This window comes from Musca domestica, unplaced genomic scaffold, assembly GCF_030504385.1.
Source record: "Musca domestica strain aabys unplaced genomic scaffold, Musca_domestica.polishedcontigs.V.1.1 33, whole genome shotgun sequence".
Taxonomy (NCBI): Eukaryota; Metazoa; Arthropoda; class Insecta; order Diptera; family Muscidae; genus Musca; species Musca domestica.
In genome coordinates this window covers 2,444,285-2,462,369 of record NW_026712312.1, presented here as the reverse complement: position 1 = coordinate 2,462,369, position 18,085 = coordinate 2,444,285, and the positions used below count along the sequence as shown (strand labels likewise).

Here is an 18,085-nt window from a genome sequence, read left to right as displayed (position 1 = left end):
ATAGAGCTAAAAACTTGACATTTGGTACCAGAATCAAAGTGGGAAAGTACGTTTGATATATGAAGATGGTTTTGGAAATATGTACGAAATGTGCGAACTGTATTAAATGGTACGAAATTTGAAGCAGTTAGGTTTAGGGTGAACGGATGAAGCAGGAATTTTGAAATTTTGTGTTTGAGTCTCTGTTGGAGATAGGTTCGTGATAAAGAGATGGATTTGGAATGTGAACCACAAGGGCACGAAAGTTACTAAATAGTACTATATTTGGTGTTAGATGGACAAAGAGTGCTTGAAATCTGAAATTTTGTACTGGGGACCATGTCGGTGATCGGTTTGTGATAAAGACGTGGTTTTGGAAATTTGTACTAAAAGTGCAAGAAAAGTCCTAAATAGTGCTATATTTGGTACGATTTGGTAATGGGTAAACAGACAGTGCTTGAAATCTGAAATTTGGCATTAGGGTCGCTGTTCATGTGTAGCACGGAAATATGAAGGTGGTTTCGGAAATGTGTAATATAATTGTACGAAAAGTACTAAATGGTCCTGAAAGATACAATTCTGAAATTTGATATTCAGATAAGTGATGGTATCTATGTTTGAGGTTTGGCTGTGATTTGGAAATGTGTTCTATACGAAAAGTACTAAATGCTACTAAATTTGGTGTTGGGTGAAGGGACAGGGCTGGAATGCTGAAATTTGATAGGGGTCTCACTGTTGGCATCTGGGATTTAGATATGAGGGTGGTTTTGAAAATGTGTATTATAATTGTTGGAAAAGTACTAAGTGGTACTAAATTGGATATTGGGTGAAGGAGTAGGTCTGAAATCCTGAAATTTGATATTGAGGCCTCTGTTGGTACCTGGAATTGGAAATGAGTCCTGTAATTTTACGAAAATTACTAAGTGGTACCAAATTGTGTACTGGGTAAATGGATAGACCTGAAATCCTGAAATTTGCTTTGGATATGTGTACCATAATTGTACTAAATGGTACTAAATTTGGTTAAGGAGGAATTTAAAGAACTGCAATCCCCAAATTTGATATTGAGGTCTTTGTTGGTATCTGAGTTGCAGATATGGAGGTGCTTTTGGAAATGTGTACTATTAGAGTACGAAAAATACTAAATTTTGTACTGGGTAAAGGGATAGAGCTGAAATTCTGAAATTTAATGTTGAGGTCACTGTTGGGTTCTAGGGTTTACATATGGACACGTTGAAATAGTTTTAAACACAAAATTGAATGTTGGTCCATTTACAAATGTCCTCCTCGGTAAACTTCAAAATTAAAGATTTTGAAAACTTTTCGGTGTAAACGGTTAACATTATCCTATTAATCCTTCCGAAAAAGGAAAACCTTAAAAAAATATACAAAACCTTGAAAGTCTGAGAATTTAGTCATAATTTCATAATTAACTAAACTCTGTTTTCTGTCTGCCCCCTCTTTCAGATGCAAGCATATCGAGACAACTTCAAGCAGACTCCTTGTCCCGCGACCTTCGATCAGTCATCACAACCTCAATCCCGTTTGCCATTTTCCAAGGGGAATCGAAGTCGTAGTTCGGCCAAGAACGATCATACAACAACGGGTTCCATTAACGGCGCGGCTTCAGTAACAACACCAAGAATGTTGAGTCCAACGCCTTCTGAAGATATGGGCACATCGGCCCTGTTGCGACAAAATCAAGAGCTGAGACAACGTCTAGCCGAGGAGGCGAATAGTTATCGAAGACGTTTGGACACGTATAGACAGGCACAACATAATCAAACCACTTTGGTAAGTCGCCTCCAGTCGAAGATACAACAATATCGACAACGCTGTAACGATTTGGAAGAACGTATGCAGGAAACGATAAAACCACCGACACCATGTCCGTCGGCACAGCCGAAAATAACAACAGGACCCACCTCAAGTCAGGTTATGGTGAGTGGGAAAATAGGAAAAATATTTTTTAGTTTTCTCCAATATTTTTTGTTGTTCTCTTTAGTGTTCCACATCATTGACCTTGGGTCATTCGAGTCAGCCTTGTTCCTCGTCGCTGGAGACACCACCATCACCGCCCACCTGCGGAGGGGGTCGGGAATTTGTGGTCCACGAAGATAGCGGGGAATTGTGTCGTAAACTGGAGGAGGAACACAAAAAGTGTGAACAGCTGATGACTCAGAATAATGCCCTGCGTCAACAGCTCATCGAATCGAATCGCACCAATGAGGCATTGACAAATGATTTGCAGAAATTGACAAATGATTGGTCTAACTTGCGTGATGAGCTGCTGGTCAAAGAGGATGAATTCAAAGAAGAGGAACAGGTGAGATTTGATTATTAATAAAGGATAATTAAAATCCGGAGAACGATTAGTCTTAACAGAATGCAAATGTGACAAATTCAAATCAGTTATTGATTCAGTTGAGGGAATAAAGAAGCTCCTCAGGCACTTTTTTTTCAAGACCATTAACTTTGTCTAGGAAATCAAATACGTCGATACCAGAAAGATACTTGAAGAGATTTGGATGCTTATTTCGTTTCTTGAGCGTTTTGTTTTTCAAAATCTTGAACCCTATGTGGGAGAGGTACCAGAAGAAATGGTCCGATCTTTACAATTTTTATAAAAGCTCTTGTGTGGATGGAAATATTGAGATATACGAAGTCTGAATGGAATCGGATGTTAATTTCGAATCTTATGAGCTTCATGGATATTAAAAAGTGTTGACCCTTTGTGGGGGAGGTACCCGAAAGAGTGGACCGATATATTCCATCTTTATAACAGATCTTGTGTTAATGGAAATATTGAGATGCCCCGAGTCTGAATGGAATCCGATGATAATTTCAGGTTATATGAGCTTCGTGGATATTCAAAATTTTGACCCTTTGTGGAGGAGGTACCAGAAGGAGTGGACCGATATATACCATCTTTACAGCAGATCTTATGTTAGTGAAAATAATGAGATGTGTGAAATTGGAAAAGAATTGGATGCTTATTTCAGATTTTATGCTCGTTTTGATTATTCAAAATTTGCACCCTTTGTGGGGCGGTACCAGAAGAAAGGGTGCGATCTCTACCATTTTTATAATATATCTTGTGTTGATGGAAATGTCGAGATGTACCAAGTCTGAATGGGATCCGATGTTAATTTCACGTTTTATGAGCTTCCTGAATATTCAAAAATTTTGACCCTTTGTGTGGGAGGTACCAGAAGGAGTAGACCGACAGATTCCATCTTCCCACCAGACCTTGGGTCAATAAAAATATTGTGAAGTGTGTAATTTGGAGACAATAGGACTCTAACATCACATTTTATAAGAGTCATAATTATTCAAAATTTTGATCCTTTGTGGGGGAGGTACTTGAAGGAGTGGACCGATTTTGTCCATTATCGCACCTGGCCTCGTACTGACGCAAATATTAGGATTTGCAAAGTTGGAGCAAAATCAGATTATCCTTTCTCTTTCTGTAAAATTTGTTTTGAAAATTTCGACCTTTTGTGGGGGGAGGTACAAAAAGGAGTTGACCAATATTGACCATCTCCGAACTCCATCTAAGTTTGATAATAATATAACGATGTACAAACTTTGGACCAAATCGAATACTCCCAATGCGAAAATCGACTAGGAACAATTTTCTCATCATTTTCTCTCTCTCTCTCTCTCTCCCGCTCTCTTTTCATACAGGCCTTCAAAGACTACTACAACAGCGAACACAATCGTCTGCTGAAAATGTGGCGAGAAATTGTTGCTGTAAAGCGCGCCTTCAAGGACATGCAAACGGCAATGCGCAACGAAGTCACCAAAATGGGTCTCGAAGTCAATGGGGCCGTCAAGGACATCAATTCCACGTGCAATAATGTCGCCTTCAATCATCAACAAGCCAAACGTCTGCTCGATGAACAATTGGCCCAAGTGAAGCGAGAAAATGATGAGCTACAAAATCAATTGGCCACCCTTAAGGTCCAACACGAATCGGCACGCCATGAGGTTTTGGAGCGCGATCAACGTCTGCTTGAGCTAATGAATCAATTGAAAAAACTGGAAGATCGTTGTGCCCAGGCGGAATCGCAGGCCATGCTGGCGTCGCGTTACAACGATGAGATTGATCGTTTGAATAGTTCCATACGCGAAATAGCCCAAGCTGTTGTTATGGATGCTGAAATTGCAGATCGGGAACAGGCCGAGGCGGCAGCAGCAGGGGGTAGTGGTGCTGATATGCAGCACATGCACTTGTCCCGGGACAGTGGAGGTGGTGGTGGAGCCGCTTCCACGGCCAAATCCCCCAGACGATCATCGGCCCGGGCCTCCCAAGCATTTGCCGAGGGTACAATTTCAGCGGTCCAGGCCGCCCTACACAAATACCAATTGGCCCTGCACGACATGCAGGTGAAATATCAAAATACCCAAGAGAATCTAAACGCCACCAAAACCCAACTGGACACCAGCGAAGGCACCAAAGCTCTGCTAACCACAAAAATACAACAGCTGACCGAAAAATTGGATGCAAGCAATTCCAAACTTTCAGAACTTTTGAAAGAGCGCGATAGCTTGCAGAAAACTCTCGATGAGATCAGGGATCAAAAACAGCAATCGGAACAGGGCAAAGCTGAAATAAATAATGCGGTAAGAGCGGAATTGATTTTTGATTATTTCAAAAATTTAATGTTTTTGTTGTTGTTTTAGTTTGAAAATCTGAGTGCAGATTTTGAAAAACTGCAATTCAACTATGGCAAATTGCAAAAGAAAATCGATGCCCTGGAGGAGGACAAAAAGGCGGTGGAACTGGAAATACAAAGGATTCTGAAGGATAAAAATATAACGGAATTGAATTTAAGGTAGGATTCTGAATAAAAAGATCACTTCCACCTCCATAAAAGAACCGTTTGGTTATCTTGCTTGGAAGAGCACTTGCTCTCTTCTGTTAGAAGAGCCCCGGCTCTCCTCTATAAGAAGACCACTTACTCTCTTCTATAAGAAGACCACTTGCTCTCTTCTATAAGAAGACCGCTAGCTCTCTTCTATAAGAAGAGCACTAGCTATCTTCTACAAGAAGAGCACTAGCTCTCTTCTATAAGAAGAACAGTAGCTCCCTTCTATTAGAAGAGCACTTGCTCTCTTCTATAAAAAGACCAATTGCTCTCTTTTATAAGAAGACAAGTTCCTCTTCTATAAGAGAACCACTTAGTCTTCTTCATTTTTTCCAAATCTCTTCTCTCTATTCTCTTTCCATGCAGAGCCGAGGAGGACCGTGGCAGTCGCCTACGAGAGGAGACCATATCACTGCGTGAAGAACTGAATCGTGTCAGTCTCAATCGCGATCTGCTCGAACAACAGCGTATTGAATCGGAAAATATCATCAATTTATTGGAAAAACAAAAATCCGATCTAGAATATGACCTCGATAAGATTCTGCTGGAGAAATGTGATTTACAGGAACGTTTGGAGAAGGCATCCTGCAACAATTCCTCGGCCAGTGATGAACTGAAAATCATACAATCAACTCTGACAGAGGTCCAGGAAGAGCGTAAAAAATTGTCGCAACAATTGCACGAACAGAGCAATGAATTGGCTGAGGTCCGCAAAGAGCTGAGCAATTTAGATAAGCTACGCTTGGAGCTGGAAACCGATAATTTGGGTTTCAGTGAAAAAGTCAAATGTCTGCAAATGGAAAAAGAGAAAATCCTTCAGGACTTGGCTTGCATAACGCGGGATCGTGGCGATATACACAATCAATTGACGGCCATGTGTCGGAAAAAGGAGTCCCTGAATGAGGAGCTGATGCGAACACGCCAGAGACTGGAACAAACCACGGAAACGAATAATCGTTTGAATCGAAATCTGGAGGAAATGGTCAAGGATGTTGAGGAAAAACAGGTGGTCATAGATCTGCATGAAAAGGAGACGCATCGCTTGCAGGTAACTTCGCATTTTTTTTGTTTTAAATAATTAAAAAAAATAAAAATCTGTTCTCCTTTCCTCCAGGAAATGTTGGCCGCGTTGCGCTCTGAAAAAGAATCCCTAGATGCGGTGCTCTTCGACACCAACACCAATTTGGAAGCCACGGAGGAAAAACGTGCCCAATTGGAAAAAGATCTGCAAGAGGCTTTGGTGCGCGAGGAGTCGCTGAAAAACAACGTTGCCCGTTTGCAAAAGGAGTTGGAACAATGTCAGCGTCGTGCCCAAGACACCAAAACGCAACTCATCAATGCGGCCCGTGAAGCAGAAAATGATTACAACCAAAAGTTGGCCAATCTCAAATCCAATGCTGAAGAGGCAGCCAAGAAACATGCCGATGATATGCTCCAACTGCGCGGTGCCCTCGAAAAGAGAATGCAACAAGCATTGCAGGCCCTGCAGACGGCCAAGGATGATGAAATTGAAAAACAACAAGAACGCTTGGAGGGATTACAAGCCCACTTGGAGAGTTTGGTGCAACAGCATGAGGAGGCCTTGATACGGGCGGAGAATGAGAAACAACAGGCATTGCTTATTGGTGAGTAGCTAGGTAGGGTTTGGGGAATGCGTGGCTAACGGAAGAGAAATCGAAAGAATTGGTAAACTTCTATCGGTTATTAGGGTGGAGCGGGATAGCCAAATAGAAAATTTTTGCTTTGCCCATAAAAGGTTTTAATGACTTCTACGGAAATATTGGAAAAGTTTCTGCATCTAAAGCATGCAGTTATGAGGAATCAAGAAGGACGAAAAAGGAAACACGACCGCTTCGTTAGGGTGTAGAATCGATTCTAGTTTTTTTATACCCTCCAAGATAGTATGGAGGGTATATTAAGTTTGTCATTCCGTTTGTAACACCTCGAAATATACATTTTAGATCCCACAAAGTATATATACATATTCTTGATCAGCATATAATTCTATGTCGATTTAGCGAAGTCCGTCCGTCTGTGGAAGTCACTCTAGCCTCAAAACGAATTGAAGTAGGTTGATAAAATTTTACTCAATTGTATGTTATGTCTGCAGGTCTGTTGGTATTGAAAATAGGCCATGTAGGTCTACGTTTTGGTATAGCCTCCATATCTCGATATTCGCTATTTTGATGATTTAAGCGACATTATTCGCCGTAATTGTTTTGAATTTGGTATTTGAAGTTCGTAGTGGATACTACAGCCTAAGGCAGAAAATTGTCTATGCATGTCCAGGTCTTCAGGTCTGTATTTTGACTATTTTAGGTACAATATTTACCGAAATTGCTTGAAATTTCGTATTTGAAGTTCCTAAAAGGTACTACAGCCTGTGACAGAAACTTGTCTATGCAGGTCCAGGTCTTTGCATAAGCCCCACATGTCAGTACCTCCCTATATTCGGTATTGTGACGTTTTTAGGTACAAAATTCACCGAAATTTCGTATTTGAAGTTCTTAAAAGGTACTACAGCCTGTGATAGAAAATTGTCTATTCAGGTCCAGGTTTTCGTATAGCCCAAATATGTATAACTATATATTCGGTATTTTTGCGATTTTAGCTACATTATTCAACTGGAACAATTCAGGTTTCATATTTGAATATTTTCATGGCTGATTACAATATAACATCTATATTCGGTATTGTTAAAATTATAACAAAATCTTTAACGGATTTTATTTTTTCCAAATTTCTAAATTCGTTCCAAATAGTGGAGGGTATTCAAAGTTTGGTATGGCCGAACTTACTTCTTTTTTACTTGTTTTATTTAGCCCTTGAATAGTATTGTCTAGAAGGTCGTACAAAACAATGTCTGCTACTGTGGGTGAAAGAAGGTTTCCCATTGATGTTCTTTCCCTGAGACGACCCTTGCTGTCATGTCGAATAAGGTATAGCTTCCATCGAGATAGCATGACATATATATTTGTGGACCTGTTTCATATAAAGCCGATAAAATGCAATCGCATATTTGGACATTAAATCCGAGTCACTACCCAGATTCGCGAATGCTTATTTTTAATCCAAGCGTACGATGATAACGGATTTTCCTTTTTTGATATCAAAAAATGCAAAACTTGTAGATTCTCGCAGGTTCTGGAACAGAACTAAAAATAATAATGTTGGGGTTATTCCCCAACTTTACTAAGGTTGACCACCACGGATGCACAATCCCTGTCCAAGCCTTCTGTCATCAACGAGTTTCCTTTGCAACGATTTGAACTTGCCTTCTATGACTATAACAGACTTCTTTCTCAGTTGTTAATAAGAAACTTAAACTTTTAAGAAACACTTCATTTCTCTAAGATAATAATTGATCGTTTATAATACTGGTTCCACGAGCAATATTCTCCAATATATAAATGACACGGACAATATTTTACATCAACAGCATGATCTAGCACCAATAATTATTCGCGCCTTTTCCTCGGGTAATAATCCAATTATCTTTATTTTACTATGGCTCCGCAAACATGTTATTCGAAAAGAAAGACTTTTTTCTTTTTAACTATAAAAATGTACGTTTTTATGAAGATTCTTTGATGGTTGCAAAAATGGAATGACAATTTGTTTTATTTATTTCCCGTGCTGACGCTTCTTTTAATTACAATGATGGCTTTTTATCTCAAATTATATTTCTTTCAAAGTTCATGACTCTCTTTCTCTCTCTCTCTCTCTGTTATGGGTTTGTTGTTGTTCTTGCTCCAAACATATTTATGCTTGTGACAACGGCATTGCCAACCAAAAACGGTGTTTGTATAATTAACAAAACAAAAGAAAAAGCAACAAAGGGGGGAAGAAAAACAAAAAACAGTGTTTATGTGGGGTATGTTCAGTTAAAGCTACAGTGATGCTGTTGTAGCGTTTCTCACATAAACAAATAATTATATTTTTAGATATTCTTAAATTGGCGCCCAAACTAAATTTTCAAATTTCCTTACAGCTCATCGTGACAAACAGGCAGTGCAAGAAAAATTGGAAGTCGTGGCACGAGAACTGAAAACCGAACAGGATGCCTTAGAGAGGGCCAAGCGGGAACATAATGCCCGAGATGAGAAGCAACGCAACGCCATTGCCCAGCTAAAGGATGAATTGGTGGCATTAAGGACACGAGAAGAAGAACAAAAGTAAATAACATCAACTTTTTCAATACAAATTCATAAGGCACTTATTGTTTGTCTACTTTTTTACTGCAGGATAAAACTTGAAGAATGCATACGCAAACAGGAAATACAAATGAATGCTCTCAAAGAGGAACGCGATAATCTGCAACGTTTAAGTGATGAATTGAAAATGGATATCCGCTTGAAAGATGATAAAATGGAATCGTTGAGCAATGAGCTGCAGGATACCATGCGCAAGGCTAAGGAGAGTAAGTGATACGCTTTGCCTCTCATCTTCCACACTCTCTAATTATTCTACTCTACTTCACTTACAGACGAGGGTTATATTGAAAGCATGCGCAAAGATCTAACCGATACCAGGCGCCAATTGGCCGACAGCAACATTGAGCGGGACAAGTATTCGACTAGCAACAAAGAGCTACGTGATCACGTCAAACGTGTCGAAGGAGCCAAACGTGAACAAGCCCGTGCCATTGAAGAGGCCCTGCAAAAGATAAGCAATCTGGAAGAGAGTAAAAACACCTTGGAAATTGATCGCACCCGCATCTCGACGATACTCAAGGAGACGGAGAATAACCTGCAAAAGACTAGCCAGGAATTGAATACCACCAAAAATACCTTGCAAAAGACCCAAATGGAATTCGCCCAAAAGGATGAGGGAGGCAAGGAGTTGCAAAATAAATTGGCCGCCGAAACGGAACTAAAGGAACGTGCCACCCAGGAATTGAATCAGGTGAAAAAACAATTGGCCGATTTGGAGGCCAACTTGTGTGCCACACGTCAAGAGCTGGGACGTGCCCGTTGTCATGCCAATCAGGAGGAACATCGTTTCCATAATCGTGAACAGGAGCTGTTGGCACGTTTGGAAGAGGCGAGGGGTCGTGAAAAACGGCTGGAAGATCAAAAACATAACTTGGAGGTGTGTCTGGCCGATGCCACACAACAGATCCAAGAACACAAAGCCCGGCTGGGTGGCGCTGAGGGACGAATTCGGGCCCTGGATGAACAGTTGGCCTGTGTGGAACAGCACAAACGGGAGAATGAACACAAACTAAGTTCCGTCATTCACACCCTACGCCGCATAGCCGGTATACAAATTGATGGCAGTGTTAATCTGTCACATCGCCTGGTCAGTCCCTCAAGACGTTTCAGTCCGGTGCGCAGTGTCTCAGGCGGTGTGGCGCCCAGTTGCCATGATTTCGATCAACGTAGCACCTCCCATTGTGCCGATGGCCCTGCCCTTGATGTCGACCCCGATCTAATACGCAAGGGTGTGCGCTGCCTCATGCACCAAGTTGCCCAAATCGAACGCGAGAAAGACGATTTCAAGATGCAATTGATGAGTACCAGGAAACAGCTGCAAGATGCTGCCGATCAACAAATGAAATGCGATGCCAAAGTTTCGAAGCTGCAACAAATGATAAGACATCTGCAACAGGAGAAGAGTAATCTGGACACTGAGCGTAGCATGAAAGTCTCAGCTTTGAATGCTCTCGAAGAGAAATTCCAAAAGAAGGCCGATGAATGCCAACAGCTAAGGGAGAAGTTGGCCCAAACAGAAATGCAATTGAATTCCTGCAGCGAGGAGAACTCGCAAAACGAAGAACGTCTGGAGAAGTGTCGGCAACATGGTGCCAAGTTGGAGAACGAAAAACGCCACTTGCAGGAGGAACTGGCCAAGATCGAGGGACGGGCAACTAAATTGGATTTGCAACGTGTGGCCTTGGAGGGAGATATTACACGCCTACAAATGGCCATGCAGGAGAAGGATTGTCACATACGGGCAGCCCAGGAACGTTTGGACAATCAAAATAGGTCCATGGCCCAGCTGGAAGATAGATGTGCCTCACTCAAGACCTCGCTGGATCAAATGAAAGAAAGGCTACAAAAGGCCGCCGTGGTTGAGGCTGAACTAAGGGGTGAACTTAAGACGGCCAGCAAGGAAATTTCCGAACAAGGCCATTGCTCCCAGGCCAATGAAGATAAATTGAAATTGCTGCAGAAATCCCTGCAAACTGCCGAAAATGAAAAACGCATTCTGAGCGAGCGTTTGGAAAAGGCCCAGTCATCCATTAACGACCTCAGACGTGGCCAGCAGGCCCAACTCGATAGTGCCCAACGTTTACAGGATCAAGTCAATGATTTGGAGGTGAAAAACTCTGCCCTGGAATCACAACTTCGCATAGCTAAATGGAATCAAGAATCGGGTGACAAGAATCCCAGTTCGAGTAATCACCTCGGCGAAGAGGATGAGCTGAGTCGCCAATTGAAGTCTTCACAAAGAGAGAAATCCGAACTGCGCAGCAAATTGCAAGTACTGCAGGATAAGGTAAAACAATTGGAATCGGAGCGAAAGAGCAAGTTTGCCGGTGATAGTGTTTTCGATCGGTCGGAAAAATCGACAATGGGCGGAGGGGGAGGTGGTGTTGGAGGCCAAAGTTCTTATTACGATGGCAACTACGATTCAAACCGCTTGGAGAACAACACGGCCGCCAACAATATTTATCAACGTAAAAGCTCGGCGGCAGCTGCTGGTGGCGGTGGCAGCTTCAACTGTGGCCTAGATCATGCTGTCATTGAGCAGGAAAATCGCGATCTACGTTTGAAGGTGCGCCGTTTGGAAACCCTTTTAGCCGAGAAGGAATCCGAACTCGCCCGTTGCAAGGCACGCATTCATGACAGCGCCAAATGTATGGATGGCATGGATACGGAACGTTATCGCAGCGCCCAAATGCATGCCGAAAAGCTATTGGATGCCCGTGAGCAAAGTCATCGTCAACAAGTTTTGCGGCTGGAGAACCAGGTATGTTGCGAAATTTAAGACTTTTGTGTAGGTAGGGGAGGGTAAGAAATGTATTTATTACGACTTCAGGCTTAGCGGGAAAGTAATACATGTAATTATTACGAATTTAAACTTAAGGGCTGTAGATGTTGTATATGCAGCTTAATCACGAATATTGCTCTGCCTTTGGGTAAGCAGGATTATACATCGTCCCTGATGTCTTTGGAGGTCATGTTGAACCACCGTGATAATATAACATTTTTAATATACCCGTTGAAACAGCTTTCCCTAGGTTTTAGACCCTAAGTCTCTTTGGACCAAACCCATTTCAGGACATTTGGAGTCGATCTAGCGATGTCCGTCCGTCCGTCTGGCTGGCTGGTGCGCACGATAACTCTCGAAGGCAATATCGGATTTGATGCAAACTTGGTACATCGAAATATTATTATGAAAATTTTCAAAAAAATATTTTACTGCACAGAAGGAGGAAGGGTAATCCGATTTTTCTCCAACTTTGCAACTCTTAATATTTGCATTAGTACTAGGTCAGGTGCGAAAACGGACAACATCGGTGCACTCCATCAAGTACCTCCCCGACAAAGGGTAAAAATTTTGAATAATTATAGCTCTTATAAAATGTGATATACGAGTCTGATTGTCTTCAAATTACATACATAACAATATTTTTATTAACCCAAGGTCTGGTGTGAAGATGGAATACATAGGCCCACTCCTTCTGGTACCTCCCCCACAAAGGGTCAGAATTTTGAATATTTGTAAAGCTCATAAATCGGGGTATTAACATCCTATTCCATTCAGACTTAGTATATCTCAATATTTCTATCATCACAAGATCTGTTATGAAAGTGGTAGAGATCGGATCATTCCTTCTGATACCTCGCCCACAAAGGGTCAAAATTTAGAATATCCATGAAGCTCATAAAACGCGAAATTAACATCCGATTCCTTTTAGACTTCGCACATCTCAATATTTCTAGCAACACAAAACCTGTTGTAATGATTGAGAATGTCGGACCATTTCTTCTGGTACCTCCCCCACAAAGGGTCAAAGTTTCGAATAACCAAAACGATCATAAAATTCAAAATATGCATCTGGTTCTCTTCATATTTTATACATAACCTTATTTCTATTATCACAAAATCTACTGCAAAGATGGGATATATCGGTCCACTTCTTCTGGTACCTCCCCCACAAAGGGTCAAAATTTGGAATATCCATGGAGCTCATAAAACGCGAAACACATCTAAATATTTCTAGCAACACAAGACCTGTTATAAAGATGGTAGAGATCGAACCATTTCTTCTGGTAAATACCCCATACCCCACATAGGGTTCAAGATTTTTAAAAACAAAACGCTCAAAGAAAGCGAAATAAGTATCCAAATATCTTCAAACTTCACACATGCAGACACTTTTGCTAACACAAGATCTGTAGTGAAGATGGTACATATTTGCAAACCCCTTCTTGTACCTCAGCCACAAAGGCTCACAATTTTCAATACTTTCATCTGCCACAACCTGCAAAACAAGTCAGCGATTCTTTACAACTTGCTATATCTAAATATTTCTCTCAACCAAAAACCTGAGATGAATATGGAATTTATGATTTTGCATAAAATTGGATATAAATGTTCGATTCGTGTGCAAAAAATTGTGTATAGGTCCATTAATGTTCACTTCAGGGTTCGCTATTGCTGCCAGATTTTATGGAAACATGATAATATTACTGTCATAGTCCATAGCAATATATTTAAAATTTTGTTTTATTTTCTCTTTTAGATCTCCATGTTGCGTGAACAACTGGCCCAGGAAGCCAAAAGACGTCAACAGTACATTTTACGTAGCTCCAAGGCAAATCGGGAAATGCAACATTTACGTAGTACCCTAGGAGATTCCTTGCGACATGTTTCACAGCATCCATTGGATCCCAATCTATTGGAGAGTGAATCCAGGAGGTAAAGATCGTAATTTCTTCTTAACATGAAATACTGATCTGTGTTTTCTTTTCCCAACAGATTGGACAATGCCGTATCGATGAGTCTACCGCCATCAACCTGTCGTGATTATGAACGCGATTAAAAGGGGAAAATATGGAACTGTCCTAACAAACACTACCTAATGCATTTATTTTATTTTTTTTAAACCAAAGAAAATATTTTTTGAATTAGAGAAATAATGCCACACACATTTTTTATAGGCATCCTGTGCACTCATACATATCTACATATCTAGAATAAGTTAGATGAATACTACCAATACCAATACACCATACAAACACTGAAATCATTTTACATAATCGAAAAGTCAAGCAGATTCAATAAAACCCATAACAAAAAAAATCACCTCAACTCATTATTTTTTTATGGACAACAAGAAGACCAGAAATTGTTGCAGAGAAATAGCTTATCATTGTCTACCTAGGAAGACAATTGAATATAGTGTGTTCAATATATGTAGAGAAAGAGAGAGAAAAATCAAGTTTGGACATGATCACTCATTTAGCTGGCAGCAAAAATAAAAAGGATATTTATGTGACACGGTTACTGTTCTCCTGTTTTAAAGAAAGAGAACAGTCAACATACAAAACACTTTTTTTTTTTGTTTAAAGAGCAAAGAGTAAGTAATGGTAGATAAAACATTTTAAATTTAGCATTTAAACATTCATCATAACAACCAACCAACCTACAAACAGACTCACTCACACACAACCATGTTACTAATATTTGATATATGAAAAAATAATAAAAAAAAATATTTACCAAATGTTTCTTTTGTATTTCATTTATTTCTTGGGTTTTGCTTCCTTTAACAGGTCTTCTAAACATTTAACAACAATTTTCATATTTGCTTTTTGCTCCGACAATTTGGCTACCTCACCAACAATGGCAAACAGAGCTTTTGTCTTGCCACTTTGGTATTGTTTAACAGCTTTGCTGTGTTTTTCAATTGCTTGTTGGCAATATTCGTTGATGGTTTTAATGTCGGAAATTTGTTCAAGGTTATGGGTTTTTATAAGCTGAAATTGAAATTGGCCATTATTATTATTTTTTTATCAAAAACGTTCCTGTATCATTTCAATATTTACCTCATTGACCTCGGCAGTGTGGTATTCATGCAGTAATTCAATTAATTTTCTTGCAGCTTGTAAATTGATTTCTTCGGCATGCAAAGCTTTTAATATGTCCTTCAAGTGGTTATAGGTTAAATGGCTAGAAAATATGGAGTAAGATTAAGAACAAAGGGTTTTAAGATTTTCAAACCAAAAATGAAAATACTGGCTTACCATTCCTCGATATCGATATTAACTTTATTGCAATAGGTGAGTAGATCATTTATCAGGAAATTTGTAACAGTTTTGGTGGGTATTGCCGGTAAATTGCTTATGATTTGTAGAAAATAGTCAAGAAGAATTGGCTCATTCTTGAAATAAAAATTTATAATATTCTATTATTTGCTTAATTTATGCATACGACTTTTACCTACCACCAATATAATGGCTACTTCCTGATTCAGCTTATAATGCTCCTCTAAATGTTTGCGTGTTGCTTCGGGCAACTCTGGCAATTGCTTTGCTATGGCTGGTACTGAAACTAATGATGAGGGATCTGTTTCATCGCACTTATCATCGGACACATTTAAATGTAATGCGGGAAGATTCGGCTCTGGCATAAAACGATAATCTTGTACAACTTCCTTGTCACGCATTGCCACCGTGCAACGTTTCTCGGCATCCCAAGAGCGAGTCTCATTTATGACGGTACCACCTTGTGAAACAACTTCATATTGACGTTGTATTTCATAGCTAACAGCTTGGGATATGCTACGCACGGAACCAATATTTTTCACTTCAGTACGTACGCCATATGGTTCGCCTTCTTGATGTATGGAAATATTGGCATCAACGCGGAGGGCACCTTCTTCCATTTTACACGAACAGGTCTTTAAACGACGTAGTATAAGGATAAGTTCTTTAATTAACGAGGCAGCTTCTTCGCCCGTCTCCAAATCGGGGGCAAATACCAATTCCATAAGTGGTAAACCGGCACGATTAAGATCAACTAGACTTCTACGCATTTCATGGTCATGCAATGATTTGCCACTGTCCTGTTCCAATTGGAGTTGCAATATTTGTACAGTCTTGTAATAGATTTTCTTGCCGGGTACAATAACTGGAAATGTCATTCGACCATTGTTGGCCAAGGCATTTCTTTGTTGGGTGATTTGATAGCCAGCCTGAAATTAAGAAACATTACTTGCCGCCAATATATATACTTGATTTCACTTACCGGCATATCAGCGTAAAAATAATGCTTGCGATCGAACATGGAAATCTGATTGACTTGACAGCCCAAAGCCAAAGCTGTTTTTACACCCAATTCAACACATTTGCGATTGAGTACCGGCAAAGTACCCGGTATGGAAGCATCGAAATAGGAAACGGCTGAATTCAATGGTGCCCCGAATCCGGTAGCAGCTCCCGAGAATAGTTTCGATTCACTAGATATTTGTGCGTGCACTTCCAGACCCACCACACTTCTCCATTTGCTGCAAATATATTTTATTATTCGTTGAAGTTATCGCCATGCTCCTTCATATTTACCCCTTCAAAGGTTTGGGTGCTATGGCCTGTGCAGAATACAGCCTTTTGGACCAACTTCCATTCAGAAAAACGAAGTTTTTTAACATTTTGTTGCAAATGTTATGAAATGCGGGCAACAGGCATAAGGAGGTTCAAGGCTAGTTCAGAAATTGCCAATAATATTGGACCAATAATTATTTTGCCCTAGGTTTAATTCACACCAATGGCAATTCTTCCTATTCTAGTAATATATTTATTAGTGATTTCATTTATTATATTTAAATAATATAATAAATACTCCACAAGTTTCAAATATTTTGACGTTTCTTTGGTAATAGGGATTTGTAAACACATTATAATCCGTTGGTAGGGATCTATAACTCGTTTGTGGACTATGTAGTTGGGACATAAAAACAACTAATAACGCATTTACATAAGTTTTGCACATTTCGTAAACCAAAGATTTCAAAATATTCACATCTTTAAACAAAAATGACGCTCTCTTCTACTATTTGTATATTTTTTAGAAAGTTTTATACTAGAAATTTGGGCGAACAAACGTGGAAAATGTACCAGGCAGAGAATTAGACATTTATTGTTCACCCTTTATTGCATGGTACAATGAAATCAAAGTAAAATCCATGGTACAATAAGGAGGTAGAACAGCTACGTAAAACTATAGAAATACAGCCCTGAAGCCATGGTAGAAGAATATAGGTAGACGCGTCGACACAGCTGCTGAGACAATGAACTGTCAAACCAATTTTGGAATTGAAAATGTTGAATAAAAAATTATTTAAATTTGTAAACATTTTTGAAAAACGCGAGTTATAATAGCCTCCCTATGGCTTAGTATAAGAAAACATTTAAAAATCCACTTATATTTGAAAAAACATTTAATTTTTTTTTGACATATCAATGCTCCCAAACGTTGATGCATCTACCTGTATTCTTCTGCCATGCCTGAAGCTATGCCCGCTTCCTGTCAAAATTTACATTTAACAAGTTGATTTCATTTATTCGATATTTTTCCTCATGTTGAAAATGACTTGAATGCCGCGGAAATGATTGAAATGCCTGAATTTTCTTTCTAAAATATGATCTAAACTATTCGATCTTTCGATTTTGAAAATATTTTGTTTTTGTTTTTTCAAAACAATAAATATATACATAAAATTGGCAGAAGTCGGACACACTTAGTAAAAATTGTAATCAGGTGGTAGCTCTACCTTAACTTTTTATTGTACCATGGCAACTTCATTTCAAATAAGCATTCCCAGATCTGCATTTTATGTAATTTAACGTCGAATTGAATTGCATAGGTTGTTTTCAAAATGCTTATTGCGTCGACAAAATTTACAGTTTTTGTAGCACAATAAACGTTTAGAGATATATAGAACATGATTTTGAAATGAAATTGTGCACTTTCATTCAGTTTTCGCGGCTTTCAATAATATATTCGAAACCAATGCAACATGTTTTTTGGGTTTTTTGATTGTTTTGATATTAATTCTGACATTACAGGCCAAACAGGTAAATCTCTATACTTGTAATTTTTCCAAAGATAGCCTACCTTGTCCTCATTGTAAAAAAATAGACATATGTGCGATATCAAGAATTATGCATCATAAGTAAACTGGCAATTTTGACATAAACACGGAAATTCACATGGATAATAAA

The 18,085-nt window shown here is 39.5% G+C and overlaps 3 protein-coding genes across 3 annotated transcripts in view; 1 reads left to right on the top strand and 2 right to left on the bottom strand.

The window, feature by feature from the left end:
* Nucleotides 1-18,085, bottom strand: part of LOC101894765 (uncharacterized) — a 244,614-nt gene that overhangs the window by 26,778 nt on the left and 199,751 nt on the right. The window lies entirely within an intron of this gene.
* LOC101896413 (rootletin) lies at nt 1,417-14,510 on the top strand (the record flags this gene model as incomplete). The annotated part of the gene is made up of 11 exons (XM_011295745.3): nt 1,417-1,920; nt 1,985-2,305; nt 3,667-4,605; nt 4,666-4,817; nt 5,217-5,898; nt 5,965-6,475; nt 8,842-9,025; nt 9,095-9,270; nt 9,337-11,825; nt 13,606-13,781; nt 13,842-14,510. Coding segments are annotated over 11 exons (6,198 nt in total), but the record flags the coding sequence as incomplete, so codon positions are not given.
* On the bottom strand, nt 14,581-16,737 carry LOC101896243 (glutamyl-tRNA(Gln) amidotransferase subunit B, mitochondrial). The gene is made up of 6 exons (XM_011295744.3): nt 16,427-16,737; nt 16,113-16,371; nt 15,310-16,059; nt 15,110-15,246; nt 14,912-15,035; nt 14,581-14,842 (listed from the first exon to the last, which is right to left on the bottom strand). The coding sequence occupies exons 1-6, from the start codon at nt 16,510-16,512 to the stop codon at nt 14,609-14,611; spliced, it is 1,590 nt and encodes a 529-aa protein (XP_011294046.2). The 5' UTR covers nt 16,513-16,737; the 3' UTR covers nt 14,581-14,608.